General features: G+C 37.9%; 2 protein-coding genes across 4 annotated transcripts; both read left to right on the top strand.

The window, feature by feature from the left end:
• Positions 1-120: 120 nt before the first annotated feature.
• On the top strand, positions 121-15042 carry znf532 (zinc finger protein 532). Of its 3 annotated transcripts, none has more exons than XM_026196628.1 (9): positions 121-433; positions 6026-8315; positions 8581-8762; positions 9397-9573; positions 10556-10718; positions 11065-11370; positions 11525-11637; positions 12149-12290; positions 12931-15042. In XM_026196628.1, the coding sequence occupies exons 2-9, from the start codon at positions 6051-6053 to the stop codon at positions 13447-13449; spliced, it is 3867 nt and encodes a 1288-aa protein (XP_026052413.1). In that variant the 5' UTR covers positions 121-433; positions 6026-6050; the 3' UTR covers positions 13450-15042. The 3 variants fall into 3 exon arrangements, with proteins under 3 accessions (XP_026052413.1, XP_026052415.1, XP_026052414.1); XM_026196630.1 differs by lacking the exon at positions 121-433 and adding an exon at positions 1553-2598; XM_026196629.1 differs by lacking the exon at positions 121-433 and adding an exon at positions 2616-3512.
• Positions 15043-15152: 110 nt separating this feature from the next.
• On the top strand, positions 15153-22825 carry oacyl (O-acyltransferase like). The gene is made up of 15 exons (XM_026196631.1): positions 15153-15953; positions 17020-17153; positions 17396-17474; positions 17703-17838; positions 18134-18381; positions 18520-18687; positions 18776-18878; positions 19608-19709; positions 19828-19993; positions 20118-20197; positions 20889-20999; positions 21140-21263; positions 21350-21536; positions 21677-21819; positions 22059-22825. Exons 1-15 carry the CDS (start codon positions 15800-15802, stop codon positions 22155-22157), a joined length of 2034 nt encoding a protein of 677 aa, XP_026052416.1. The 5' UTR covers positions 15153-15799; the 3' UTR covers positions 22158-22825.
• Positions 22826-23321: the final 496 nt, after the last annotated feature.

The raw sequence follows: 23321 nt of genomic DNA, 5'->3' as shown, positions 1-23321 counted from the left end.
AATGTTGCATGCTGGCAGCATAATGACACGATATGAGGAATCAATATGACACAGGCAGTCATGTGACTGCGCTTACATCTCGGGGGGTGGGCAGCAGTCTCTCCATGTCTTACTGCTGTATTCGGCAGGGAAAGCCATGCATTCTCGATCATTTTAGAGCTGTGCTGTCATGAGGGCTGTTTGCACCCATGAGCAACGTTTTGCAATGCTTTTTACAGCACTGCAATGTATTTCTGAGTTCCTCTTTCATGCATACTGATGAGGTCTGTCATTCTAGGTTGTGCTGTGCATAGCTGAATTTGGTGGTGCAGCAGCAAGAATCAAGGCTGGCCTTCTTGCCTTTGATATTTGTCTTTGCTGCCCTGATGAGAAGAAGAGCTCTCACATGCAAGCTTTTAATTGAGACACAGCCCTTTCTTACAATAACCCACAGGTAGGTCAGCATCTGTTCTTTGCTCTTTGAATGGGTCCTTCCGATAGCTGTCATTGTGGTAGGCCTGGAGTGTTGCTGATTATGGGGTTTAGTGGAGAGTGTACATGCATTTGTAGCATTGCTGCCGTCATGGTTTTCTGGTTTGAATGGGGGATTTAGTCCGCTGTACTTTGAGTCTGTTGGTTTGTTGTGCAATAGATACATGCATTCATGTTCTTCTCATTGCAGAAGTCATCAGAAGTGAACCACTCAGTGCAAATGATTCAGAGGCCAGTGCTAAAGAAGCCTCATGTAGACCACATTGAACAATCTCCTTTACTTTATATAATGCATTATAGTATGAATATAACAATCTCATTTTTTTTAATCCACATGAAGTTTAACTTAAATTTGGCCCATCTTTAAACTTTACATCTGATGACATCAAGTAGGCCGTGCAATGCTATTGGATGATGTTAACAAATAGCCAAAAAACTATTTAGGCATTTTGTTTTTGTAAAGTGCCATTCAGTTTATGCTGTATACTGTACTACATATTATGCTGCATACATAATGTTTCACAATCCAGTCAACTCCCAATGGATAAGAAAGTTCCGATGTACATTTCTTTTCTCACTGAATAATAAATATTGAATATTCAGTCAGAATGTTCTTTGAGCGTAATTTTTAATAACTGATTATCATTGAATTGCATCTTTCTCCATTTTTATTTTAAGACAGCAGGGAATCAAAATTGACCCTAATTGCATGTCTTGCTTATATCATGAATGCTTCTGGTCCCCACAAAAAAATGGCTTTGTAAAATAAAAAATGATTTAACTGGCTCATTCTGTGAAATGAGTTCACTTCTGATGTCATCACGGAGACTGTGCGATGCTATTGGCTAATGCTAACCAACAGCCAAACATCTATTTAGGCACTTTGTTTTGTAAATAGGCATTCGCTTTTCACAGTCCGCTCAGTTCCCAATGTATAAAATCTCACTGAATATTGAATTGAACTATATTCACATGGACTAGTTTGGCTAGTGTTGGAAACAGTGTTTGATTGGTCCTGACTTTGGACTTGACATTTTTGTTTGCTTAGCAAAGACCAAATGACAGAAACACGAACAGCTAGTGTTTATTTTTATATTAGCAGCATAGCAAATCTTGCCATCCTTTAAGAGAACAACACCATCACTGCATTGTGAATCATGTCCCTAAAGCTTCTGTAAGATTCTTACTGTAAAAATGCCACAAATATGACTGACCCTATTGGATTGAATGTTTCTCTATGCACCTGCATGAAAAAAAACAACACGCATACATGATTTGATTGCAAGCTAGCCAATGCCATCAGAGGCCTTTGTTCTTCCTGCTCGCAGTCTCTCTGCAAACGTCATTCCAGAACATTCCCTTCACCCCTTACACCCCTCCTTCCTGTCCTGTCTCATATTCCCTTATTTTTTCTCCACCTCTCCTTTTTGCTTGTTCCTCACTCTCTCTTCTCAAATCTGTTTGTCTTCTTTGGCTGGAGCAGCTGGTTGCAGTCTAGAGCCAGAGTCTCATCCCTGCATCCCCCTCCCCCCGACGAGTGCAGACAAAGACAAAAGGCCAGGGCTGCTTGTCGGAACACTGCCCCCTTCCTCCCTGCGCTGTCGTGTGCATCTGCAGAGGAGAGAGTTACCTATAGAACGGTGAACAGCTCATAGTGAAGTGGGGGAAAAAAAAAACACTCATACAGAATGCGGCCTGGTTGGACTAAATGCTTGCATAAGGCTTTCCATGAAGATTCCCGGTAGTAGGGCCAAGGCGAAGCGGGGTAGGGCGAGAGCCTGCTTTTTCCCCGCTTGTGTGTCTCTGCGTGTGTGCTATTCTATGTGTCACACCACGGCCTTCGTTTTCTCTATCATTTGGCAGAGACTGGACACTGTTGCCCATGGCTGGAGGATTATGGGACAAGCAGCTCATTTTAAATGAGCAAGAGCCGTGTTTGTCACCGGTTTTCAGGGGAAAGGTGAGAGGAGGAAGCAGGGACACTGGTTAGAAGAGAGGAACAGGGACCATGGAGAGTGTGAGAGAGAGGGGGAGAGAGAGAGAGAGGGAGAGGGGAGGCAGGGAAGGAAGTAGATCCAGTCCAGTGCTGCAGAATGGGGTAAAACCGAGAGGCACAATCAAAAAGAGGTCAGGTACCGAGCCTGTTTAACTTCTACTTAACTATCACTATGTCTTGTTTTGTTCTGTTAGGAAACGGTGCTCATCTTGTGGTTTTGGTTTACACAGTGCTTGTGGTTTTCCTCTGGAATGTGCATCTGCTTTTTGGCTTTTCATTTTTCTTCTCTCATTCATCCATACATCCATCCATATAAACCAGCCTCTGGTGTGCATGTATTTTTCATAAACATCCTGCACAGTCTGTGTTTTTCAGGCCTAGAGTTTGATTCAGCTCAGCAACGTGAACCGAACACGCATTCGGAACACAAACCTCTTCGATAATATTAACACACACTCAAAGCAAAATATTTTGCAGGAAAATCGAAGATTTTATGGAGAAACGCCCAGCTTCTGTGTCTTCAGTGTGGCTGCACTGCAGCACACACATTATGCAGGGTGACCGGAACCGGCTGAAACCGGTTTGAGGCAGACGAGGAGGCTCGGAAGCAATACAGTCACTGTGCTGCAAGCAGATAGCCGACTGCTTCATGGCAGCCGAAATGGCAAAGGGGTCTTCAGTAGTGATGCAGCTCAGAGCAGAGATGTCGGAGAGACTGTCTTTGTGCACCTCCAGATGGTTATGCACATCAGGGCCGGGAGGCAGCCATGAGAACTGAACAGATATGGTGACCGTGGGTCACTGTGTGTTGTTATTCATGGTGGTCATCATCCAGAATGGTCTCTGGCGTGCCTTTCCTCCTGGTGGATAATTTCTTGAAGGGCCTTGCCTAGTGAAAAAAATGGATTTTTTTTTCCTCTGCTGTCAGGGAGAAAGGAGGAGGAGGGTGGTGGTAGTGTTTTGTTGTGGAGGTGGTGAGAGGAAGGAAGGAAGGAAGAAGGGAAGCAAAGCAAGATTGTTTGCTCTAGTTGTCGGAACACAGAGGGTGAGGAGTGGCTCATTTGCATGTTTCCACTTCTATCTGTTTGCATGTGTGTGTTCTTTTTTATTATGTGTGATATTTTGTATTGTTCTGAGTGCGTCGTACACCGGCCTGATTTTAACGGCCCCAGATAGAAACCCAAGAATCACAGTTGTTTTCCTGTGAGCGACACTCTCATTTGAAATCAGGCTGCTTGGCTGTAAATGTGTTCAGGCCCCATACTGGCTTCAACAGCTTAATGTCTTTCATTAAAGTCCTCTTGTCTCTGTTTGCTGCTCCTTCTCTGCTTACATGCTTTACCACATTGGCTCCATTGTGTGCTGGGAAGGCCGTCTTGGCCCTGCGCACCCTGTGCGTGCAGATGCTATTAGCTGTAATGGAGGCAGGGCTGCAGTGCTGTATTCCATTTCAATAAAAGCAGCAGTAGCAGGAGTAATGGGGGGAGGGGGGATTAACCTTAATAGCACAACACAGCTTTATTTTCTTTGTGATTTTTTTTTTCTTTAGCACTTAAAATATATTCATATGTGATTTGTGTTTTTAGTTAGTATTAATATTGTAGGATCAACTCCGATTACCAAATGTGTGTAAATAAATACAAAAAAAAATTCTTATGGGGGAAATTATTATACAAATTTATTAACTTTTTATTAACAAAAAAAGGGCAAAACGTACCCAAGATTAATTAATTCAGCATTTTGACTATGTTTCTATAGTACTGTGCATCATATTTGGTTGCAAAGATACAATTTTCTGGTTCTCTACTTTTTAATGTTTAAATATGGGGTGGTTTTGGTGCAGTGGATAAGACTTTAATGTGCCTTTGATGTGAGAGACCCGGGTTTCGAATCCACTGTGAGACACCAATGTGTCCCTGAGCAAGACACTTAAACCCCTAGTTGCTCCAGAGGCGTGCGACCTCTGACATGTATAACAATTGTAAGTCGCTTTGGATAAAAGTGTCAGCTAAATTAATAAATGTAAATATTGTGTTCTACATGTTGTATTCGGGCCATTCTTACCATTTTCAGTGCCTTTTATATAAAGATTTATTTACTGATAGACTGTTTACAGTATGCCATGTCCAAACAATTCACATGCATTTAACTGACTAAATTTATGTCTCCAGTGAGAGGTAATTTTATGGTGCATATGGTTTAAATATAGCACACATTAGTCATTCACATAAAGAGGTTTCTACATTTCTCATTTTTTGGATGTTATGCGACGTGAATAAAGATCTTATTTAATGAGAAGATTAAAGCACAGAGGCTTGTTGGAGATCAGTGAGGATGAAAAGGAGAGTATTCAGATTATACCAGGTGTATTTTAAATGTTCTGCCACCTTCATTTAAAATGCTGCCTGTCTGACAGAATTTTTTTTTTTAATGATAGTAAAAAAGTTGCAGTTTCTGCATTTTGGTGCATAGGTTTGAAAAGTAGTAATGCCTTAAAACAGTGGTTCCCAACCACGTTCTTGGAGGCTCCCCAATACTACATGTTTTCCATGTTCCCTTAATCAAACACACCTGATTTGGTTCATCAGCTCATTAGTAGAGACTCCAAGACCTGAAATGAGTGTATCAGACAAAGGAGAGATGCAACATGTGCAGTGTTGGGGGGCCTCCAGGAATTTGGTTGGGAACCACTCTCTTAAAGACTCTAAGCACTGGTTTTACATATTTTATATATTGTGTAGTTTGTTTAAATTGTTCATATGTGACTTTGGACCACAAAACCAACCTTAAGTCGCTGGGGTATATTTGAAGCAATGGCCAAAAATAAATTTTATGGGTCAAAATTTTCTTTTATGCCAAAAATTATTAGGATATTAAGTAAAGACCATGTTCCATTAAGATATTTTGTAAATTTCTTACTGTAAATGTATTAAAACTTAATTTTTGTTTAGTAATATGCATTGCTAAGAACTTTATTTTGACAAATTTAAAGGAAATTTTCTCAATAGTTGTGTTTCAACCAAACAAACCATACATCAATGGAAAGCTTATTTATTCAAAAAAAATTTATAACTGGTTTGTGGGCAAGGGTCACATATTATCTTTCTTGTCTTGAACTCCCCTAGAGTTAAACAGTTGAGTGTTACCATTTCCGAATCCATTAAGCCAATCTCCGGGTCTGGCGGTAGCACTTTAGCTATAGCTTAGCATACTGTAGATCATTGACTAATTAGACCATCCGCATCTTGCTCAAATATGGCCAATGAGTTTCGATATTTTTCCAATTTAAAACTTGACTCTTCTGTAGTTACATTGTGTACCAAGACATATAGGAACTATACTCTCATTCCGGCGTAATAATCAAGGAACTTTTGGCACTGCGTGATATCATTGTGCCTGCCGCACCCCTGGTATGGCATATAAGTTCCTTGAGCCTATTTAAAAAAAATAGTGGAGTGTTCCTTTAAGCATTCTTGCTGCTGTCCTTTCACTACAGTTTTATCAGGCAGTTTTTTCTTCTTTAATTGTAATATAATGTATTTTCCCTGTTTCTCTAAGGTGTTAAGCTCATTCTTATTAGACCATGGGCGACATGAAAACCCCAGACTTTGATGATCTGCTTGCGGCCTTTGACATTCCTGATATGGTTGATCCCAAGGCTGCTATTGAGTCCGGCCATGATGATCATGAGGGACAACTGAAACACGATGCCCACAGTGAAGAGGACTCCCATGTCTCCTCTGGTCCAGATGTTGGAGTTAGTGTTATTGTTAAGAATGTCCGAAGTTTTGATACCACTGAACATCTTTCAGAGAAAGATGTTCATCCCACTGTCAGAAATGGCCTGCACAATGGTTTCTTGCCAGTGTCACCCAACAACAGATACAGCAAAGAAAATTACAAGCTTCAAAAAGGTGAAATCCATGGGATGGCAGGAAATATCTCTACATTTAACCAGTTCAGTCCCATCTCTAGTGCTGAAGAATTTGATGATGATGACAAAATTGAAGTAGATGACCCTACTGACAAACAAGGTAATTTACAGTTCAAACCAAACCCTCTAACCGGTCTGAGTACAAAGACGGAAGAGCCACGTTCTAAACACGTGAAACCAGATTGTGCAACTAGGCCAAGAACAAATGGCAATTACAATCATTTGAAAGTTGAGAATAGTAGCGCAAATGGCACAGTGGGACAGTCAAACCTATGTGACTCACAAAAACCAAGAAAAACTTTGGAACACTCCAAAGAAAGATGCCAAGAAGCAAAAGAACTTGGTGAGCCAGTCGTTGAGTTGAATGTGACTAACCTCTCCCAAGCCAAGTCCAAATCAGCTGCAAAGCTCTCTTCCTGCATTGCTGCAATTGCAGCACTTAGTGCAAAGAAAGCTAGCATAGAAGCCATGTCTCCAGAATCCCTAGCCACACCTCGAGATTCACCCAGAGAGGCTAAAGAGATCCCAAAGATTGCGGATAAATCCCCAGAGCGAGAATCAGCTCTGGAGCTTGGCAAAAATAGAATCTCAAAACAACCTGAGAGTCCTTGCAGTGTTACCAGTGAAAGCAGCAGCAAAGAGTCTCCTGCATCTCCAGCAGGATCTATACCAGTCATTCCAAAAGTCCGCATCAAGACGATCAAGACATCTTCAGGGCAGATCAAGAGGACAGTTACCAGAGTCCTGCCTGAGTTTGATCCTGAAGTCTTGAAGAAATGTATCGATTTATCACCCAATGTTGTCTCTTCTTTGCAGTCCTCTTCAACCTCACCTTCTGTTTTCTCATCTCACACGAGAACTTTGCCGACCACAGTAGTAGCTACTTCTGGAGGCTCTACCATTGAGGTAACTAAACAAATGACCATAAAACCTGTGGCTACTGCCTTCTTACCTGTCTCAGCTGTTAAGACGGCAGGCTCCCAAGTGATTAACCTGAAACTTGCCAACAATACAACTGTAAAGGCCACTGTCATACCAGCGGCATCTGTTCAGAGTGCCAGCAGTGCCATCCTTAAAGCTGCTAATGCCATTCAGCAACAAACAGTAATGGTGCCTGCCTCCAGTCTAACAAATACCAAACTTGTGCCAAAGACTGTCCACCTATCCAACTTAAATCTCTTGCCTCAGAATGCAGCAGCGGCCGAGCTCCACCAGGTCCTGACCAAGCCCCAACAATCCATCAAGCAAGCTATGTTCACCCAACAACAACAGAAGAAAGTGTCTCGGGTCCAGGTCCTAACCAACTCTCAGAGCACAGTGGTAGAAGCCTTCAATAAAGTTTTGAGTAGCATTAACCCTGTGCCAGTTTATGTACCTAATTTAAGCCCTCCAGTTTCGGCCTGTATATCTTTGCCATCACGTGGGTACAAATGCTTGGAATGTGGTGATTCCTTTGCCCTGGAAAAAAGCCTCACTCATCATTACGACCGTAGAAGTGTCCGCATTGAGGTCACTTGCAATCACTGTGCCAAAAACCTAGTCTTCTACAACAAGTGCAGCCTTCTATCACATGCTAGGGGCCACAAAGACAAAGGGGTTGTCATGCAGTGTTCTCATCTCATCTTAAAGCCAATTCCCGCTGACCAGATGATCCTTGTGCCGTCAGTAACCTCCAGCGCTCCCACCTCTTCAGTTAACATTGGATCCTCCATAGTGGGGAATCCAGGGAAAGGAAACCCAACCACAGTTATCTCTGCACCCTCTTCGGCTCCTGTTGTGGCTGCCATGCCTCTAGATAAGGATGTCTCCAAGGTCTGCAGATCAAATCTGAAGTGCTTGGAATGTAATGAGACATTTCATGAGGAGTCATCTCTTGCAATGCACTACCAGCAGGCTCCCGAATCAGTAGGACAGGTGGGTGCATGAATTAATTGTGATGCAAGAATTGAAATGGTCATCAGCTTCTTCTAGTGTTGTAGTCGAGTCCAGTTTATTTGAGAACAAGTCCAGACTGAGATTTGAGCAAGTTGAATTCAAGTAAAGACCAAGACCAGAAGAGGGTCATATCAGAGCCCAGTCTCAAATACAACACTGGCTTTCTCTTTCATATACATAAATATTTAGTTTAATTAAAGATATTTTAAACAATCTGCTTTTGCTTTTCCTTCAACTGAAACAGAAAACCTGCACCATTTGCCAAATGCTACTGCCAAACCAGTGTAGCTTTGCTTCCCATCAGCGGATCCATCAGCACAAGTCTCCATATATCTGCCCTGAATGTGGGGCTATCTGTCGATCTGTCCATTTTCAGTCTCATGTGACCAAGAATTGCCTGCACTACACACGCCGAGTGGGCTACCGGTTAGTACTGCATTGCTCTCTATAAAGGCCAGAAAGAAGCTCCATGCTTTTAAGAAATTTCTTTTTTGCAAGTAAATTAATTAATTATTATATTTATGCAAAATACTGGAGGATTTTAACCTTACCCAGAGATCAGCAAATGTTTTTAGTTATCTTCACTGACCACTAGGGGTGTAACAATGCATCATGCCACAATATAACAGATCACAATTCAATTTAAAATATGTGACAACATGCATTGTGGATATAAAAATGGAGTGTGATTATAGTAGGTATTCTTTTACAAGAACTAAATATTGTTAGAGTATCAAGTCAAGATATTCTGTAATGGGCGTATCCACTTCTACTGACCTCAGTCCCTGTTCTTATTCCTGAGTAGACATAAAAGCTTCTATTTATTCATAAAATGTGCATTGAAATACAAAATGTGCCTAAGTGTTTAATTGGTTTTGAGTGGAACATGAGATGAGGGCTTGTCATGCTTTCGAAATGGCAATCATGGAGATATTCACTGTTATTATTCTGCCATTCACCCCTGATTGATGCCACAATAAATGTGACTGGCATTGATTATGGAAACAAAAAAAGAGGGTTAGGTTATATTCAACAGTAACGCTTTTTTTTCTTCTTTTAGCTGTGTTCACTGTAATGTCATCTTCACGGATGTTGCTGCTCTCAAGTCACACATTCAGGGATCCCACTGTGAAATCTTCTACAAATGCCCCATCTGCCCCATGGCTTTTAAATCAGCCCCCAGTACACATTCCCATGCCTACACCCAGCATCCAGGAGTTAAAATTGGAGAGCCTAAGTGAGTCTTTCTTTTTTATTATAAATATAGATGTCCAGTTTGTATTGTTGTTGATGGTGGAAACAATTATTTTTTTATTTTTTTGAGAAACCATATGGTTGAATAAGTGATAATGCATAAATAGCCATTCATTAAACCAAAATAAAACCATCTGGGTCATCAGATCCTATATTCTGTTTATTACTTACCAAATGAGTAAATAGACAGACGTGAAATATTGATTTGAGTTAAAGTAATTGTATTATGTGAGACAAAAGACTGTGACATGCAGTTTGCATAGCTATGTTTTTCTGGAAAAAATATTTGATCTCATATTTCAATGACTGACCAATTAGATCAAGTATTTCATAGTGCTGTTTAATAATGTTTATTGCAGATGTTACTGATGGGTATTTTTGTCTTAAATAAAACACTATCCAGTTATTTTCTTACAGTGCAAATGCATGCTTTGTTCTAAACACTGCCATCTTAATGACAAAACAACCTTGCAGTAATTCTTAGTAGTAGAATGGGGGGAAACTCAATAGGTGTGTCAAATCTGTTCCTTTAGAACTCATATGCCATTGACCTTTTCAGGTGCAGAAAGAAATTATGCACGGGGGTTTAATTACTGTGTCCTCTCTTTGAACCCGACCACCCCCCAGAAAGCCTGTCTTGTTCATCAGCACTTGTTAATGAAAAGGCCAGATGGTTTGTTTGCACTTCCTGTGTTACCTGTAACCATGTTGGAAATATGATCAGCTGGCTTATTGACAATGGGAGCATTTGATTCAGATGTTTGACACACAAATGAGCTGACAAGTGGCACTTTCAGCCATCATGATTCCTTCAACACAACAGTAGATTCACTCAAGAGGGGGAAAAAATAGCCGGAGCTATTGAACCTTGCAATGGGAAGCTGAAATGAACGCCTACATAAGCAAAAACAAGCAACAAAGCATTTTAGAAAATACTCTCTTCACTGGTATGTGTTGTTTTGCAGGCTGATCTACAAGTGTTCCATGTGTGACACCGTTTTTACCCAGCAGACTTTGCTGTACACACACTTTGACCAGCACATATCCAGTCAGAAAATGTCTGTCTTCAAGTGTCCGGACTGTTCGATGCACTACGCCCAAAAGCAGCTCATGCTGGATCATATTAAAGTAAAGGAAAAAATCAGTGATTGTTTTTAACATGTATTAACTAAATTATTTTTAAATATGTGTAATAATGTGTAAATAACAATAAATATTAGGGCTGTCAAATTGATTTATCGTGATTAATATAAGTTTGTGTTTACATAATATACGTGTGTGTTTTTATTTTATTTGTATATATATGAATACACATAGGCCCTACATACTGTGCATATATATTTAAGAAATCAATATTATGTAAACAAAAACATTCAGTCTGGGTGTGATTAATTGCAAATAATCTGTTTGATTTTTATTTTTTTTTGTAATTAATTACTGTTTTATTAATATTCAAATTATTATTTCTTACAAGTCCATGCACGGCATCTTAAAGAGCATCGAGGGCCCTCCAAACCTGGGCATCAATCTCCCTCTCAGCTCCAAACCTACTAATTCCATCAGCCTGAATAACAACAACAAAGAGGGCTTCTCTATCAGCAGCCTCGAGAAAGGAGAGAGGAATCCAACATCCCCAACAAAAAAGAATAGTAATGGGACAGACCTTCCCAAAAAAGGCCCATTGTCCATCTCCTGCCCTGGCTGGACCTGCAGGGAATGCGACCGCTTGTTTACACAGAGAGAAGTCTTCATCGCTCACATGAAAAGAGAGCATGGGAAGGTAACATAGAGCTGTTTTTATTCTAATAGGTTCTAGAGTCTCATGAGTGAGACTCAAGGCTGTGGGACACATTATGAACCACACTGAATTAATGTACATTATTGCAGATGGATGGGCATGACTATAATGAATCCTTTTCTTTCTGCTACACCAGCAACTGAAAAAGCATCCATGTCGACAGTGTGAAAAGTCCTTCAGTTCCTCTCACAGTTTATGTAGACACAACCGAATCAAACACAAGGGCCTACGGAAAGTCTACTCATGTCCGTGAGTATCATGTGTTTCATTGCTTCATCTGTGCTTGTGAATTCAATTCCAAGTTTCTCACGTCTGCATTTTCAAGCTTAAAGGGGCCATGAACTGTGAAATCAAAATTCTTTTGACATGTAAGAGGTAAAACATCCTGATTGTTTCAGAACTCAAAACTTTCTTATTAGTCTAAAAACAGCTTACATTGAAGCCAGTCTGCAAAAGCACAGGTTGTGGAATGTGCCACTTTATGATGTAATAGTGTGGCTAACACTGTCTCCATGCAAATAACAAGAGGCAACACAGGTCTACGCAGAAATCAAACATTAAAAACGGGACAGAAAATAGCCTATTGTTTTTAAATTAAACGTTTGTAGTAAAAATCATTACATTATAAGGGGACCAACAAGAACTGTACAAGACAATAAAAATAAGACAGTTCATGACCACTTTAAGAGACTTAATTTTACACAAAAGCTAATCAGAAACAGTTATGAGTGTCAAACAGATTTCTCTTGGGTTTCCTCAGACACTGCCCAGAACCCAATCGCACTTTCACCAAAAGACTGCTGCTAGAGAAACACATTCAGTTGATGCATAGCATCAAAGACACAGAAGCCAAGCTTCCGGCAGATTCCAGCAGTGCAGAAGCCACCCCAGACAAAGAGCAGGTAACCAGCAGATGGACTGGCACGTTTTGGGTCTGCAAATTAGACAGAAGTACACAACTACTGAAAACTTTGGGGTCGGTAAGATAAAAAAAAAAAAAAAAATGTTTTTGAGATCTTATGCTCCTTAAGGTTTCATTCATATGGTGAAAAATACTGAAAAAACTGTGATATAGTGGAATATTATTATCATTTAAAAATAATTGTTTTCTAATTTAATATATTTAAAAATAAAATAGATTTTTGTGATGTCAAAGCTGAATTTTCAGCATCATTACTACATTGCCACATGATTTCTAGCAGAAATCATTCTAATATGCAGATTTTTTGAGACAAAATTTTTGAAACAAAATTGCATATTTAATTGAATACTAATTACATTTACCTTCATCTAATGCTCACTCAAAGTTTATATTAAAAAACAATAATGGTAACTGTAATCTGCAATGTACTGTCAAAAAAATATATTTTTTAAATGACTGGCTAACATAATACATTATATTAAATATGATTTATTTTAGATTAAATTATAAAGTTATATAATATCAGCCATTATCAGTTATCTGCCATAACATATAATTTATTTTCAGCTTTTTTTTTGCACTTTGGCATAACATAAAACATTGTCATTTTGTATCTTCAGGTCCCCAGTCCTAAACGAAAGCTCTACTCTGAAGATGAGGATGCTGAGAGGGAAGAGGAAGTGGAGGAGGCCGGAGGAGAGGTGACTTCTACTCAGCGGTCCAAGAGCTCATCCTCACAGCCTTTAAAAAAGCTAAAGATCAACGTCTTCAAGACACATAAATGCGCAGTGTGTAGCTTCACCACCGAAGACATCGTGCATTTCCACGAGCACATTCCCCAGCACAAGACCAACGTCTCGTCCTACCAGTGCCGTGAATGCGGCCTGTGCTACACCTCGCACAACTCCCTCGCCCGACACCTGTTCATCGTGCACAAGCTGAAGGAGCCCCAAGGGCTCGAGCGGCACAACGAGCAACAAGAAAACACGCCCAACCCAGACGCCAACGACGGTATTCCCGATACTCAATGTAAAGTATGTTCAAAAACATTTGAAACGGAGGGAGCCTTAAACACACACATGCGGACACACGGAATGGCCTTCATTAAGTCCAAACGGCTGAGTGCAGTTGAGAAGTAAGAGCGATGTAGTGTCCCCTAGTGGATGGATGTTGGTTTGCAAGGAATTATTTGTTTGTATGTTGTACGTATAGAAGCGTTTGACGTTGTGCTTTTCTTTTTCCTTCACTCCGGCCTCTTTGTATGCTCATTTGTTGTGCATACATATACATATATATATATATATATATATACACACAAAATGTATAAATCTATACACATAGAATGTGTGTTTAAAGATGTATAATATATTAAAAACTGATTTATGTGTATTTAATTATCTATGAGAACACATTTTGTATACTTTATGATAGATGTTTGTATGCGTGTTGGATAGACCTTTTTTTATAGATTCTTTTTATTTTCTATTTTAGACAGTTCTCGTTGTTTTCTCGTGGGAGCAGAGGCTGTCCAAATGGCTAAAAACGTGCACAGAATGTCACCGTTACACTTCTCAGTGAGACATTTTGCACTCTAAAAGGACAATCGGTCCACATCCTACAACACAAGCAAGAATAGCGTCTCCTCAAGCAGCCGACAATGGCGTCCGACTGAAGATTTGGCTGTTGAGTTCAGCCTGAAAGCTTTTTATGGTGCATTTCTGTTTTGTGAAGTATCCGTCCGTTTCATACTACTATAATTTAGCACTACGGAAGAACAAGACATGAAAGTGGGTCTTTATGTATCTCAGCCACTGCCAAGAGGTCGTGTTGAATCAATATGTGCTTTTAAACCTAAAGAGTCGTAACAGCCGACAGGACGAATCTCCTTCACTTCATTTCTTCTCAGGCAGCTTGTTCCAAATCATAGCTTGTCTGTTTGATCGCATTTGTATTTTGGATTATTACCACACTACAGTGTTTCAACTTTGGCCTGTTATCAAGAACCACTTTTCGTATTCATGCACATTTAATTTTGAGGTACTTTTATTTGTCATTTGAATCCAAAACCACTCTGCCCTACAGATATGTGAAAGTACAAATGCAACCAATCAGATATGTCAATTTAGCCTGTTTTATTTAAAGCCAAAGTTGTTTCCTCTCATATGAACTCCAAAGTAGGACGCTCCACTCACAGTCTCGTGTGTTTGAATCAGTAATACATAAGTGCTGGTATACTAAAGTGTGGTCTAGTGCCTCCGGCGCTCGAAAGCCAATCGCTGGTTTGTCATCAACCCAAAGTGTATGTTTTTTTTAGTTAGTTTATTTAAAGCAGCATGTTATGGACAATCTTGAGATTGGTGTTCCACGGACTCACATGCTAAGTGTGAAAAAGAGGAAAAAAAGAGCTGCCTTCACTATATACTATATGAATGTTTCGGTCAAAACGAACTGTAAAACTTCTTTGCATTTTCTCCCTCTCTAACCAATTCATTTCAACGTTTCACTTCATGAGGAGTTTAGTTCTACATCTCGATTTTCATTTTTCATGGAAACTCATATTGATCTTCCTTGTATTTTTTTTGGATAAATGAGTACTATTGAGGATGCATACGTGCATGAGAGAAGCCGTTCACGGTGATTGATCTGTTTTATAGAATGTCTTGATGATGTTCTGTAGACTTTGTTCTATGTTTGTGCAAAAAACGTTATCATTAATAAATGATACATACACAAATATCTAACATGTCTAAACTGGAATGGAGTTTGTGTGCTTCAGCTCTCGCATTGCCTCATTTTAATTAGCGTGAAAGCAATCTACTGTCAGCCACTGGTCGCCATGGTTACAAAGGAATTTTAAAGTCAATATTCTCAGAATAAGGGAGCGCTGTGAAATGCAGCGATGTGATTGGTGCATTCATATTGACAAGCGTGAGAGTGACTTTAAATTTGTAATTAATCAAAATTACACTGTAATTTTGGATGTTAGAGATAATATCTTTTAGCATTTTATAGAATTCCCTCTCTTTTTACTAATAAAAAGTGTTACATGTGAATTTTTTTGCCTAATATCTTGGCAAATATTTCTCTTTCTTAGACTTAATGGAGTTCTCACTTGGGTTTCATTGAAAATATCATATTGGTTTCTATTGAAATGGACAGCTGTTGACATAAAAAATGTGGTCTTGTTTTTTTTAAACATTGATATCTTAATAACGTACTGTATACGTCTGACCTAATCACGAATACATTCACAAAACAAATATAGTGTTGTTGAGCTGTTCATTGGCCTCCATGAGGTAAAAGGCCGACTGTGTTGAGTTTGAGTAAGTGATGACCAGACTATCATCCAAGCGTAGCGATTTGATTTCCATGGTCATTTCGGATGGTGGGAGAGCATGACAGGTCACATGTCCAACTCTTCTCCCATCATGTGTCCTGCTCTCATAATATTTAAACCAGTGAAACACCCAAAATGAAACACTTTACAAGATGCTACGGTTAACATGGAGTGCTGTCACTCTGATGTACCTGTTGGTTTGGCACGGTGCGTGTGCCTGGAACGTGTCGTTACAGTGCAAGGAGGACACAACAGCGTTCCTTATGGAATTACAGAAAGATACTCCAAGCAAATATGCAGTCTTGAGTAAGTAATAATGCCAGATTTGACTAAAGCATACTTCGAAGTGCATACGTGAATGGGGGTCATGTTTTCTAGTTGTGGATTGATGTGTATAAATAACATTTTTGTGTCAAAGTCATTTTTATTTAACAATATTTTATTTTTAATGTTGTATATATTATTATATCATTATACTGTTTGTTTTAAATATTTTTTTTCACTTTATAAGTTTATTTTCCTTAGTTGTAATATTTAATATTGAGTTATAATATTAGACACATAGTTTAAAAAAAAGTCTAAAAAGCAATTCTTTATATAACTTAATATTTTGTATGTTTTATTATTTATTGTTTATCCTTTGTTTTCTTTATCTATATTATGATGTTTGTTTTTATATATTTTTATTTATTTCTCCCCTTTTTATCAGTTTATTTTTCTTCTGAAAGAAACTTGCATTTAGTGATCTTAAAAGACGTTAGATTCATTGTTTCGTCTCAGGATGCACTCTCGTAATGTTTTTATCAATGGCATATTTAGAAAAGCTACTTAAATGTCCTATTTTAACTATGGCCAGAACCTGTATTAGACGCATCATTTAAAATCTAAAAAACATTTTTTATATATTTTTTTAATATTATACATATTTGTTGTTTAGCATTTTTTTAAATCTTTATTATTGTTGTTTGTTTTTATATTTTCTCTCTCTATTTATCAGTTTATTTTATTTTCCTTAATTGTATTGTTTACTGCTGAGTTATCATGTTGGACACATCATTAAAAAAAATTTATAATAATAATAATAATTTTAAATAATATGTATTTTTATCTTTTTGTCAGTTTATTTATTTTTCCTTATTAGTAATAGTAGTATTAATTTCTGAAATTTGAAAATGTTAAATATCTTGGAGCTATTTATAATTATATTTTTTTATATTATATGGTACTACTATTGTATTATTATTATTATTATTATTATTATTATTATCTCTCTTTATCAATGTTCTATTTATTTATTATTTACAAATGGTGTATTTCGATGTTCTTCATTGTGATTTAATTTCTCCTGCTCCACTTGTTGTTGTTGTTGTAGTGTACGATGCATTTGGTAAGATTGGCAGTGATGTTGAAGGAGGGAACGTGAACAGACCTGGGTCTCTGAGAGAGTGTCTGTCTGTGGAGGGCCCGGAGTTCAGGGGACAGTACTGCCAGGTGTTCCTCAAACAGGTACACTCACACAAACACAAAATCCACAGAAAATATGCCTCAATCCACTAAGAACCTGAAAACAAATCATTATTATTATCATTTTGATTATTTTTATTTTTTAGGGTAAGTGTGTTTTTTCTCAAGCCGGTGTGTGTTAATCCTTCATTTCCAAATAATGCATCTCTTAAGATTAAATAACCAGACACTGCCTTTAATCGAAATTGAAGCATGTTTGTTGGTGATATTATTCTGCTTTGCAGGACAGTGTGGAGTATTTTGTGGGTGTTTGCGTTCCAGACTCTTGTACAGAATCCGAAGTCCAGACGCTCGTTGTTTATGGTCCGTGAAACCATTGTGTTTAACATTTATCCGATCTGCACAAAGACCCAAGTATTTAAACACATGCACTTGCATTTTAAAATCTATTTGTCATTGCATTAGACAAGAGAAACGATTGAACCTTGTATAATTTATTTTTAAACGCAAGAAGTATAAATCTACAGTGGTTCTTTGTAATATTTGTGTGGGATGTACAGTATGCACACCTATCTGTGTTTGTGTCTGCAGATGCATTTGATCAGAAACAGATCTCTTTACTTCCTCCTGTGCCTTCAATCCTAATGCTGGATTCCACGCTTGGTGTATTCATGACTCAGTGCCTCAGTGATTCTCCTCATGCAGACCTATCTGCAATAGTCTGTCTGTAAGTAACACACACACACACAACATGTGGGTTCAAGCCTATGGGTGTTTACCTTAATTAAATAGATTCTGTTGTTCCTAATCTGCTCATTTTAAAAGTAAATTTACATATGTCACTTGTACATGCCACAGTGCTAGAGTGTTGTGTTTGTAGTTTCCAGGGTGTTGCTAACGTGTTTTGAGCCTTTTAATACAGTCGCTAGGTTGTTCTGGGTGCTTGCAAATAAGTATTTTCTTTCTTTAGCAATTGTTATCATAATGACTCCGTGGCTGAATCAGTGTTTTGTGTTTCTCAGGTGTGTGTGTTGTGCGTTATTGGCGATTCCTCTCATAGCTTCCGTCTGTGTTGCGGTGATAAAAAGGAAGCGAATGAGAGAGGTGAGGACAGGGCTGGGTTTCGCTCATACCTCAAACACCAACCAATACGGCACTCTCTTGACTAATGGCTCAGCCAATCAGAGTAAAGAGAGCAATGCTGCCACAGACACCACACAGACGAGGGACCAAAATGCAGAAAATGACCCGCAGACCCGCATCTCAAAGAGCAAGTACACACACAAAGACACATACAGACACTCATCTTACCATTTATAGCGAACGTGACTGATTTGACCCATTTTAATTGATTCTTTTTTCCTCTTATTATTTCCCCCTTTTTGCTTCCTCTGTTCCTCTTGTTCAGCTGTGTTATCGTGCCTTCAGGCGCTCTCGGTACAGAATAGCAGTCAGGGGTTACTAGCCACAGAAAGCTCTGGAAGCAGTTACTCCTCTCTGAATGGCATCCGTATCCTCAGTTTACTCTGGATCATCTCAGGCCACACCGTGCAGCTGAGCGCCTGGAGTAACCTGGGTGAGAGCGCATCAGTGTATATGCACCGCTTACATTTTGAGGCATTTTGTCTATGTCTTGAACTTTCACCTGATTTGTTTCTGTGTAGATAATGATAAGAGGTGGAAGGAAATGGTTGAGAGGAACCCTCTGTATGTCTTTGCCTTCAGTGGGCCAGTGTATCTAGCGGTTGACTCTTTTCTGCTGCTGGGGTAAGATGCACCTGAGGCCACATCTCATATTTGACAATATTAGAAGTCTTAAGGCCTGGTCCTACCAAAAATGATAACTATAAAGATAAAAAATAATGATAACTATATTAGTGTCCACACCAAGGCACTCTGTTTATTAAATATGGCTGTCAGTGTTTTTAATGTTATTTTATACATTATTTATTTAATAAATTGTATGTTTCCAAGTAGTGCAGGGAATTATTTATGTATTTATTTATTTAAAATAACATGCAGTTTTTAAGCTATATGACATTATTTTGTATTTTTATTTTTTTTAAATTTGCATTTGTGAATTGAAATGAATTTTTAAAATTCATAAATAATATATTTGAAACCATAATAAAATATTTCATTCATAAAATAAGATTGTTACCATATGGCAATTCTTTAATATTTCATCATTAGACATTTTTTATATGTAGTTCCATCAAATACATTTATTTAATTATTTATTTATGTATTTATTTATTTGAATTTGTTTTAAATAATGTACTCGTATTGGTTTGCTCAGAATATGTTTATTCAAATGTATAAATATATTAATAATATGGATTTAATTAAAAAAAACAAAAAAACATTGACCTTGTTACAAAAAAGGTTTCCATTGTTCGTAGTTAATGTGGTTAAAAAAGGAATATGTTATGGCATAATCTCCAACATAATTGATTATTTAATATTGACAATGTGTTTTTTGTTTGCTTGTGTCAGTGGTCTTTTGAGTGCCAAATCACTGCTGAGCTCCATCCAGAGGGCAGATAACACGCTTAGCTTCAGTCTGGTGGCTCATTTCCTCTTCAAGCGGTTCAAGCGGTTAGTTTTATCTTTACAGCTTCCCAGACGCATGTTAAGTTCTACACCACAGTTTTCAGGGTTGATTTTCTGATAATCCTTCCTTTCTGTCCTGTAACAATTCTTGCCATGTGTCCAGGATTCAACCTCTCCACCTCTTCATCGTGTGCTTGACCATTGGACTCTTCTCCATCGTTCAGAGGGGGGTCTTCTGGTTCATTGCAGAGGATGAGGTCTACAGCTGTAAGAAATACTGGTGGTCCAACCTGCTCCTCGTCAACAACCTCTTCACTATCACAGACATTGTACGTCTAGATTCATCCTTTGATTTTTCTTTATTTCATTTGTTTTTTACAGCACATGTTTAAAAGAACATGACATTATTATAATGAAAATAATGAATTTTCTTTTGTTTTGTTTTTTTGTAAGTGTGCACCATGGACGTGGTATCTCTCCATTGACTTCCAGTTCTATGCAACAACACCTTTTCTGATATTCCTGTACAGAATGTAAGTTCAGTTCTTTTGACAATAATAAATAGAACATAACCACACCACAATAGTAGAATGAAAAAGTTTTTACAAATTATTATTAATTATTTATTTTTTCCCTTAAATTACACTATCATTCAAAGGTTTGTTTTTTACAGGATTTATAATATTGTAAAATATTATTACAGTTTGAAAGAACTTTTTACTACTGTAATATATTATTAAAAAAAAAGAATTTTCCTGTGATGGCAAAAATGTCACCCGATCCTTCAGAATCATTTTAATATGCTGAATAAGAAATATTTATTATCATCAATGCTGAAAACAATTGTGCTTAATATTTTTTATGTGCTAATTTATTTATTTGTTCATTTATTTATTTTTGTAAACCATGATAGTTTTTAAGTATTCTTGAAATGTACAATTTTAATTTTGAAATCATCAGTCACTTTTGTTCAATTTAATGCACCCTTGCTTGCATTAGTAATAAGAATGAGATTTTTTTACATTGCAGTAATGCAATGCTAAATGTCTTAATCGCTTTGAAAAACAGGCTCTGTTTTCTTTAAACAAACAATAAGTTATTATTCCTTTTTTAGAATTTCTGAGTAAAATCTGAAGTGTATATGACAGGTTTTGTGTTATTTACCCATGGCAAGGTTGCCAGTTTTTCCCAGGTCATAAACAAAACCTCTTTACTTGTTTCCAGAAACAAAAGTGTGCTTGTCGTTGTGTCGGTCGTTCTCCTAATAATCTCCAGTGTAACAGGAGCCCTGATCACCGGTTTGTTGCATCTCCCTGTGCACCAGCCAACAACACTGTAAGAGATCATTTCTTAAGAAAACACTTCCAATAACATGTAATCACACGGGCAATGCATGCATTTCTAAAGCACTGTACAATACCAAGGCAGTTTTGTTCATGTTACATAAGTTTTGTTTTATTCTGTACTTGTTTCAGGGCATACGAAAGCTATTTTCAGTATTACTACAACAAACCCTACACAAGATATGGGCCGTATCTACTGGGCATTCTTGCCGGAATATACATGACCACCAAGAAAGAGACACTTATAAAACAACAGGCAATGTCTTTAATGCTTTTTTATTGCTTTTTTACACCAAAAAGGAGTTTTAAGTCTCATAACAGAACACTTTTGCTGTGTGACAGTGGCAGGCAGTCATAGGTTGGCTCTGTTCGCTGTCAGTCATGGCCCTCTTGGTGGGATTGGCCTATGTGCTGAGAGAGGTCCCGCCCTATCTGTCCCTGACCCATGCTGTTTATCAGGGGACGCACCGCTCACTTTGGGCCCTGGCTTTGGTCTGGATCATCCTGGCCTGCGAGGAAGGATACGGAGGTAAAAAGAAGAGCTATGAAATCTCAGAAATTGAGTAAATAATTACGATAAATAAGGGTTAACGCAACTGTAAGCCAAATAAAGAGTGCATATAATCGGCTTCTGTTGAAACTTACTTAAATATGTCTCTGTCTGCACAGGGTTTGTGGATAAAATTCTGTCTTTAGGCCTGTGGGCTCCTCTGTCTAACATCAGCTTCGCCTGTTATCTGATCCACCCAATCATTATTATACTGTACAACGGCAAACAAGAGACTGCCATGCACTATACAGACTACAACTTTGTAAGTAATACCTTCAAATAAATGTAAGTGAGAGTGTGCATTTGATCAAAATTAGTGCTGTCAAACGATTAATCGCATCCAAAGTAAGTTTTTGTTTGCATAATATATGTGTGTGTACTGTGTATATTTATTATGAATATATATTTAAAAAAGAATTAAGCAAGTGTTTTATCATAATAATAGGTAGTTCATCTTTCTGATTGACATTTTGTGATTTTTTTCTCATTTTCTGTCCTCAGTTCTACCTGTTTCTGGGTCACCTGCTGTTGACAGTCTGTGTAGGTTATGTGTTAACTGTGCTAATTGAAAAGCCGTATCTCTTCCTGCCAAAACGATAAGTCCTGCTTCATTACGTCAAGACTGGAAGGTGAAGAGAAGATTTAAATATATTTATATATTTCAGAGAAACGAGATGTTTTAAGTACAGTATATTTATTAATTCATTGTCCCCCATTTTCTCAATCGATTCAAAAGCTTCAAAAGCTGTAGATTGCTGTTTATGAACCGTGTTAGAGAGCTTTGGTGTGGTTTTTGTGAATGCATTAAATAAATGAATTGATGTACAGAATTAACAGATGAAAGTTTATTGTTACAGTGTATGTTGTCATATAATGACTGTTTTTAGTAACTTACAGAGAGTGTGTTGGCATTGGATGCTAACACTTAATTTTACAACACATGCTTTTGAGGTACACAGATGTACACATATTCTGACGCAGGAAATACGTCTTTGCGTAAGTGGAATGATGTCATACATGAGATGAGCTGATGCCACACGTAATGTGAACACGAGTGCCTTAAGTGTGAGCAAGTACCGTAGTTACAATAAAACAATGACTGGACATCAGTATCTGAAGTGTAATTGAGGCGACCACATCTTAATTGCAGGAAGTGATGGATGAGTCAGTTAACAAGCCATCATTTTGAAGAAAGAAAAAAAAAACAAATCATTCCATTAGACATTTCAGAACACAAATGAAGCTTTCAAGTAACAGTACTGCATAAATCCTTGTTAATCTTCTTTATTTGGGATGCCACTAAACTTTAGATGGTCTAAAGCACTGATATTATAACTTGAGTTCACAATATTGTACTGTATCTCCTTATAAGTTCTTAAAATGTGTGGTCACAAATGCTATTACCCACCTGTGTGCATGCTGTAACTCTTAATTATAAGAGGACAATCAACATCAAGAGGCCGATCAAGTATTCAAGAGGCCAATGAGCTGTTTGACAACTTAGAAATACAGAACTACTTTAAAACTCCATGCAACTCACTTTGAGCTTTGTGTTCCACTGCAGTGTAGAAAGTTCAAATTCAATTAAAATATTGGAATACATTCAGTTCTGTTGGAATGGAATACTAACCTAACAGGCCTATTAATTTCAATTACTATTAATTATTCAATTATCAATTACTGCACAGTAGTCTTTTATTATTATTATTATTATTATTATTATTATTATTATTAATTATAGTAGGTAAAGCAGTAAGACTTAAT

Source organism: Carassius auratus, chromosome 21, assembly GCF_003368295.1.
Source record: "Carassius auratus strain Wakin chromosome 21, ASM336829v1, whole genome shotgun sequence".
Lineage (NCBI taxonomy): Eukaryota > Metazoa > Chordata > Actinopteri > Cypriniformes > Cyprinidae > Carassius > Carassius auratus.
Note: the sequence above shows the minus strand (reverse complement) of the source record. Positions and strands in the feature narration are given on the sequence as shown.